The 8,483-nt window shown below is 39.8% G+C and overlaps 1 protein-coding gene across 1 annotated transcript in view; it reads left to right on the forward strand.

The window, feature by feature from the left end:
* The window catches only part of SCRN1 (secernin 1), a gene marked incomplete at its 3' end in the record, with an annotated part of 32,535 nt that extends 29,273 nt beyond the window's left edge, over positions 1-3,262 (forward strand). Inside the window, exons 7-8 of the mRNA XM_079538564.1 lie at positions 1,521-1,701; positions 3,104-3,262. Coding sequence (XP_079394690.1) covers positions 1,521-1,701; positions 3,104-3,262 — 340 coding nt within the window. The remainder of the gene's footprint in view (positions 1-1,520; positions 1,702-3,103) is intronic.
* Positions 3,263-8,483: the final 5,221 nt, after the last annotated feature.

Raw genomic sequence — 8,483 nt, forward strand, 5'->3', positions numbered from 1 at the left:
GTACTTTTTTCAGTTTTAAACCTAAATAGTGAAGATGGGAGTTTTTGAGATGGTATTGCATGGCATCAAAAGTGAACAGAACATACACAGCACTCGCAAGCTGCTCCCATAAAGTTGCTCCCACATATCTTCCTTATTGGAGGCTGGATTTCCATTGCTTTAACAATGTCTCTTCTAGTTGGATACACCTGAGTATACAAGGGAACTCGTGGGCTAGATCATTAGAGAAATAATTTATCTTCGGTTATAAACAGAATTCGCCTGGGAATCACAGATATTAAGCTGCATCACTTCAGTTATTCAGAGATTTGCCTCTTGCATTGAGGTAAAGAAGCTATAGGGAGAAATAAATGAAAATGTTGTCCTCGAACAGATGATGTTTGTTCCTGTAAGAGTGGTTAAGCATTATTGTGCTACCAAGTACTACAGAAATCATCCATGCCAAAGGCACTTTCCATCCACCTTGCATTATGCAACTCAGACGCTAAAGTTTAAGAAAACAAATTTAAGCTTGCTTACCAAAACTTTTATTTGATTTGATGCAAATTATTTGGGATTAAAATGAGCAAGGCTTCAAACAGTTTTGATGAGATTTCTTTATTTTTTAAAGAATGAGAGTCTGGCTGTTTAAAAACAAACATACAACCGAAAACACTTTAGAGGCTTTTCTTGCTCCAGTGCATTTAAAAAGTGCATTATTTTAACTTAGGTATTGAGTCAGGCCTCATGACAGTGATGGATAGAGTTGCAGCAATGAACCTGCTGAGTGTATGCAGGCAGCACTATCAGCATTTTTGCATGTCTTGCACTTCTCACAGCTTCTCTGCAGAATGCAGGATGCTGTTTTGATGTGCATCTAAAGGGAAGGCAGTTTCTCCATGCATATGAGAACACATTCTCCTCTCAGATTCTCTGGAATTAAGATCCTATTTCTTTTATTTCTCCTCTCCCTGAAGTCAGATCCAAATTAAGCATTGAAATTGCTTATGATGTGTCACAGTATGGGTAGCCATGTATTTTTTTTTTTTTTTCCTCCTCACATAAAATTCACCAGTACTGCTGGTCATATGCCAAGTCCTCTGATATTGAACAAGCTGTGTAATTGTTCATGCTACACATGGACACAAATCACACACACATCTGCATTTGTGTGATTTTAATGGAAATACTGTGTGGGGAGATGAGAGATGGCAGTGTGAACAGAGGAGAACAAGCTGATGTGGAACTGAATGCTGAGATTTTTTTTAACAACTCAATACTACTTTTCTTAAGTAACAATAGAATTGGTGAGGAGACCAGTGAAAGCTGTAGGTAAACCCAGCGAATGAAGTCTTGCAATAATTGGCAAAATTTGCTTTTTTTAAAGCATGGAGATTTATTTTGCTTCTGAACTGTGCCGACTCTCTAACCTAGTTTGTGGATGGTGTAGGTGAATTATCTATGCTGTGCCTGGCAAACATTTGAATGATGTATATAAAATCTGTCTGACTGCTGCAAGCAGTAACTCTCATTTCTTTCAGGTCCGTGTTTAAGCCTTTTATTTTTGTTGACGATGTAAAATTAGTACCAAAAGTACAGTCCCCTTCTTTTGGAGATGATGATCCTGCTAAAAAGATACCTCGATTCCAGGAGAAACCCGATCGCAGGCACGAATTGTACAAGGCACATGAATGGGCCCGGTCTCTCCTTGAGAGTGATCAGGTAAGAGCTGTGGGACCTGGAAACTGTTATAATCTTATATAGATTTCCTTAAAGCTATCTGTTGATGACTTACTTTGAGTTAGAGCACCATACAAGGTTTATGCTCCACTCTCATCCTTTCTTGAAAACATTCAAGTCTGAATTTAAAATACTAGCTATCTTTGTATTGTATAGTGGTGTCTAGGTATATAGAGAGAGGGAAGAAAACAGTGGGATCACCAGGGCCTCCCAGTCATGGTGGTATTGGTATTTCAGGCAGTTTGTGCAGACCCGCAATGTCATGCTGTACTTTCACAGAGGACTTGCTTTTCTGAGGTTTTCCTCAGGTCAGAGTCTTGCTAAGATCATTACAGCATTCAAACTTGCTCATTAGGGATTAAGGTACCTATGGTAACCTCTGCTAGTACAAACTCTATTTAAATGCAGTTTTGGCTAGGTTTTAATCCCTTGGAATGGTTTAGTTTAAAGCTGTGGCCTCTGTGGTAACACTGACTCAGTATACTGCTGCTTTCCATAACATTCATTGAAGTCTGTTCTGTGAGATGCTGAGTTAGTGAAGACTTAGAAGCAGTGCATTAGTAAGTTTTTATTAAAATAAGAAGTCCCACAGTGTGGCACCAAAAGTTCCATTAAGAAGAAAATGAACTTTTAGCCACATTCATGGTAAAATAACTGACTATCTGAAAGCTTAAAGCTTAGCTTAGGTGCACTGTTTTTCTGTACAAATGGCAGTTTAAATCCTGGAAACCCTCACTCATGCTAAGCCATTTTTGTTTCTGGAATTCAATTTTGAAAGCTGCAAGCAAAAACAAACGGCATGCTTCCATTAAGTATAAATCAATGAATAAGAGACTTTAAGCAACATCTGGATAAAACAAAATGACACCATTAGGAGTGAATTTTCTGCCAAGAAACATGTAGAGAAGTAACCCAGAATGATGCAAGCAGCCTGGACTCTCACTGCTGTTACGTTGTGCATCATTTCAGATGTAGCCATTGTCTTGCAGGTGATGATGTGGGGGATAAACAGTCATCTGTATAATGCTCAGGGTTTCTAGTCTTCTCATACAGATTTGTTCACTGGTTTTCAGGCATAAGAAGCTGCTTTACATCTTTCTCACACAATATACCTTTTTCCTCTATCTTTCACTTCATCTACCTGCTATGCTTTAAACTTAGCAACTGTTTCTTGGTTATTATTCATAAAACATCAAGTATCCAGCACTGTTCCTTTTAGCCTATGACCATCCAAAAAAAGCTATTAATAGAAATAGTGTATATTTTAATCAGGCTTTCTTATTTTGAAAAGTACTTGAAAAGATCTGTGCAGCAGAAGAGAATGGGTAATACTTGAATGAGCTGGTTTACTGCTTAATTCAGTTTGGTCATTTTATGCTTTTAGGAGAAGGGCCAGAAACTGATGAGCATTATGTTAGACCTTGAGAAGCAAGGCTTAGAAGCAATGGAAGATATCCTTACTCGTACCGAGATTCTGGATCCTGCTGAAGTAGTAGATCTTTTCTATGACTGTGTTGACACAGAACTAAAGTTCTTCAAATGAAGTAAGCAAGCACTTTAATTCTTTAGATACTGGTACCAGCTGTCAGTGAATGTGAAATGTTGGATCCAATTCTGACCATCCTCTTTCACGTGAAGTTGAGTTTCAAAATCAGGTCCAAAGCTACCTTTCCACTTCAGTGCATCTAGTTGTCTCAAAATTGACTCTTTGCTCTGTATTGAAGTGCAAGCATTTATATTTATATTTACATTTTTCTCAGTTTCACTGTTGCTTGGAATGGATTTTAAACCAATTTTATCTCGTTTCAGCTACAGTGGCTACTGTTAGCCTTTTCACAGGAAGACTGCAAAGTTCTTCAAGCCTTGAAAGAAAGTCTTCACACTTATGAATTTGCAGGAAAGACATTTCTAGAGGGAAAAAAATGTTACCTGCTAGCTATATCTGGTTAACAAATTGCTTTCCTTTGTCCAATCTTGTGGTGTTCCTGTTTGTGTATGTATATAGTGAAAGGAGAAAATCATTGACTGGTCCGATTACTGTGTGCATGCTGGCTAATTTAGTACAGAATGTTTAAAAATGTATGCTGGGCAACAAATTAAAGCAAAGATTAACTTCATCAGGATAACTACCATACTGTCATTGAAAGCAATCTGTTTTTTTTTCTCTGCTGCTCAGGTCTAGGCTTGCAGCAAAGCTGTCTTGCATTTTTGTCTTTTTGCTAATTCATGCAAAGAATAATAGAGTTGAAATCCCAGTTTTGAGGGGGCAGGAAGGTAAGTCCTGTTTCTTGGCCTTGTTGTACCAGTCTCATTTTGGCAGATCTGGTTACAGTGACTTAGCATCTCACATTATGCCTGCACAAATGGTCAGAATTAGGTCCCCCAGGATAAGTTTTGTCTTCATCTGCTACCTTGGTGTTTGTAATGCACCTGGCTAATACCCTAGTGCTGAGTACTGCAGTGCATCCAGGCTGAATGCCAAAGACATCTGAACATACCTTGTTGACTCTTAAGACAGTTAATTAAACAATGTACTTATATACAAGCTATAAATTTGGAATATTTTGAGGGAATAGATGCTGGACATTCATCATAACTATTTTCCCTCCAGGCCTTAGTAATGCTGAACAGTTACTGGTGATGTCAGTGATGTACATACATGGCTGATGAATCCAGTAAGTACCAGTGAGTTACTACTGGTGGGTCTGACTAAGCTTAGAAATGGTTGTGTTACGCTTCTTTATACGATAGACCTTGCTTTTTGTGTATTTTCTTTTGGAAGTCAGATGAGGGGAATACTTTTACGAATTAAACTAGTAAACACTGCTTTCCATGTCATATTAAAACAGCTGTTTTAACAGGAGGGATAGACAAGAAGACATTTTTAATAAATGGACATTAGCATTTGGAGATATAATCCTTCATTGTTCAGGGAAGGGATAGTGATGAATCGCAGACTTTTGTATTGAGGAAATGAAAGCTACTTAGAAGGCAGCAGTACCTCAAATTGAAACTAAAATTAGGGAAATTGCAATATTGGCACACTGGCTTGTCAGATTCTTAACTTTTTTTAATGAATTTGTTCCATCAGCCTCGTTACCTTGATATTGCCTTATACAACAGATGAGAATTGGAAAAGAAAACATTGAATTTCCATATATAGAACGTAAACATGAAAATGTGTTCTCTTAGGCCTACCTAATCACCTTCCTATTCACACTGTATTCCTCTGAGAGGCTCTGCCACGGGAACAGCTCTACCCGGATAGATCTTTCTCCTTTATTTCAGCTCCTGTGCCCTGGTATTATAAAAATGATAAAGGGCATAAAGGGGAACGAAGAAAGAGCCAAGTAAGCCTAAAATTTAACTTCTTTCTTCCTGGCCAGAATAGTGACAGCAAGAAGCACGCTTCATTCCAGAGACTATTGCACTGGATGAAGATGAACGGTGTGCTTTTCCTAACTGCTGACAACTCAGGTAAATGGATTTCCTATGAAATCCACATGTGGAATGAAAGGGTGCTTAGAATGAAAATACTCCTATCAAAATAGACTTAACACTCACCAACTGAACTTCAAAGCTGCTTCTACAGCTGTTGCTTGCAGAGCACGGTGTCCTGAAAGGTAAAGTTGGATATTGGTGAAGAAGGGGAGACTAGTGATAAAATGCTTGTCCCAGCTAGAGGGCAGAGAGGCAAGATAGTGTTCCTGCTAAAAAAAATGATGCATATTTGCCCTTTTGAAGGATCACACATCTGCAATTATGCTGTGGGAAACTATGTACTTACTGCGAATTGTTTTTATGACAGAACTCATCATTTTGAGCACAGTGATCTAGGCAGTGTTTGTAATAGCTGAAGCAAAAGGAAGATAGGTAGTGAATTACAAACAAACAAGTGTCTACAGTGCTTGGTTACAGTCACTTAGAGAAAAATAAAGCAGCTCCATGGCTTGGAGCTTCCAGTGCTCCTGAGCACAAACATGGCCTAGAACAGTGCAAGGGCATAGTGGTGCTGGCCTGAGTCATTCTTTGTATCCAAGTGCTAGGAATTACTGAAGTGTTAATAGATCTTGAACAACAAGGATTTAATATGTATTAAATAACACTGCACCACCACTTAAAAATATGTGCAAGCTTTTCAGTTTAATTTCTATAAGATGTATCTTTTTTTAAAACACTCCTAATCATAATAAAAACAGGAATAACATTGGTCTTCCATTAGATATTTTCTGGCATGTGGTCTGAGCTATATATAGCTTTCAAATATTTATGAAGATACTTATTGCAGAGTTGTACACGAGTTCCAAAACATGAAAATCAGCAGTACATCAATTTTTAATAATAATAGAGCAAAATATTCTTTAATACAGTATTGAACTTATTTTCCAGTTGTTTGAGAAGCAGTGCTGACCCCTGCTTATTACTACATCCATGCATATTTATTAGTAACTATAATACTGGTAACAGAAAGCGTTGGTCAAAGCATTGCTAATTTTTTTTCTTTTGACATGAAGAACAAGGAATCGTAAAAGACTAATGATGCTTCTTTGGAGTCCTACAGGCAAGATGTTTAAATGCTTCTTACCCTTACAGCACCTGCACACGGTAAGCATGCATGTATATATGGATGAGGTGCTGCGAGATATTGTTTAGTAGCTTAGGGTAGTAATGGTGCTAGGAGGACAGTTGGACTAGATGATCTTGTAGGGCCTTTCCAACCTTGTGATTCTATGATTCTATGAATAGGAGTCATAGCATAACTGAGCTGTTACAAGAACTAACAGAAAAGCAGAGATATCTAAGGGTGTAGTTACCTGTCTTTTCTAAATACTGTTGTCCAAAGGAATAGCCATGGGGAAGGATCTCCACCCACCATTTATAATATTTTTAACAGCTGCCGGTGTAAAATGTGGTATTTCTAGAAATAAATCATAAAATAACCATAAATAACCTGGCTGTTAAAAGGGAACAGCAGGAGACTATACTCTCTGGGAAGCCCAGTTCTAGTACCGTCACCCCAGAAGTAGTTCTTTCTCATATTCACATGGAAATTCCTTTATTCTACTGTGTGCTTGCTGCCCCTTGTCCCATTGCTGGACACCAGCAAAAAGAGCCTGGCTCCATCCTCTTGACATCTGCTTTTTAGGGATTTATAAGCATTGGTAAGATCCCCTTTCAGTCTTCTTTCTCTAGGCCGTGAATAGTCCCAGCTCTCAGACTTTTCTAACAAGGGAGGTGCTCTAAGCCTCTCATCATCTTTGCAGTTCTCCGCTGGACTCTCTCCCAGAAGTTCCCTGTCTTTCTTGAACTGAGGAGCCTGGATCTGGACACAGTACTCCAGATGTGGCTTCACCTGGGCAGAGTAGAGGGAGAGAAGAACCTCTCTCAGCCTGTTGGCTACACTCTTTTTAATGTATCCCACGATACCACTGACCACCTGGGCCACACAGCACACTATGGCACATGGCCAACCTGTTGTCTACCAGAAAAAGTAAGTCCTTTTCTGTAGAGCTCCTTTCCAGCAGCTTAGCCTCTAACCTGTACTGATGCATATGGTTATTTCTCCTCAGGTGTAGGACTCTACACTTCCCCTGGTTGAACCCTTCAGGTTCCCCTCTGCCCAACTCCAGCCTCTTGAGGTATTACTGAATGGCAGCACAGCCTTCTGATGTCAGTCATTCCTCTCACTGTCAAATCATTAGTAACCATTCTGAGGGTGCACTCTGTCCCTTCATCCAGCTCATTAACAAACGTGTTGAACACGACCTGGGGAACACCAGCAGTTACAGGCCTCCAACTAGACTCTGCGCTGCTGATAACAACTCTCTGAGCTCTGCCAGTCTGCTGGTTCTCAGTTTACCTCACTGTCCAATCTTCTATCCCACACTTCCTAAGCTTAACTATGGGAATGCTATGTGAAGCAGAGTCAAAAGCCTTGCTGAAGTCAAGGGAGACAATATCCACTGCTCTCCCCTCATCTACCTACTCAGTCATGTCATCATCGAAGGCTACCAGGTTGGTCAAACTTGATTTGCCCTCGGTGAATCCATGTTGACTATTCCTGATAAAAGACAGAAGACTTCTGATAGAAGAGATAGAATAGATAGATGGCTTCTCCTGCCAGAAGAGATGCTCCAGTCCCTTCATCATCTCGGTGGCTCTATGCTGGACTCTCTCCAGTATGTCCATGTCTCTTTTGTTCAGGGGAGCCCAGCACTGGGCACAACGCTCCGGATAAGCCTTCAGTGGTGCTGAGTAGAGAGGAGTGATCACTTCCCACAAGCTGGTGGTGGCTCTTCCTAATACAGTGAAATGCTGCATTTGTGTAATTCCTGCTGGAAGCAGACATTGTGTGATCTGAACATCAGTGAGCCAAACAAACATCTCACTACTGCATCTTAAAAGCAGGAGCTCAAGTCTCATCCCTGGCTGCCTTGCTTTTTTTTTTTCCAACCAATTCATTTAACAGGAATCACAATCTTAGGGACTCCTTATTCTATATGGTGTGCTTCCTCTTTCTTTAGCCATTCTGGAAAAGTTCTGTCATCTTTGTCAGGTCTGTGGCCACCCTACCAGCTGGGTTTCTTCAGACATGTTTGCTATCCTATAGGGATCTGTAATTAATAGGAGGTAGCTCAACAGCTGCCACAACCCCTGATTTCCTTTCTCTTCATGCTTGATGAGGATTATTATGGGCCTTTCTGTTCTTGAAAGTGCCATTCTGTTGCAATCTGAACACAAGTAGAACAGAAGAAGTCAAAAAG

Source organism: Tetrao urogallus (assembly GCF_951394365.1).
Source record: "Tetrao urogallus genome assembly, chromosome: 7".
NCBI classification, from domain to species: domain Eukaryota; kingdom Metazoa; phylum Chordata; class Aves; order Galliformes; family Phasianidae; genus Tetrao; species Tetrao urogallus.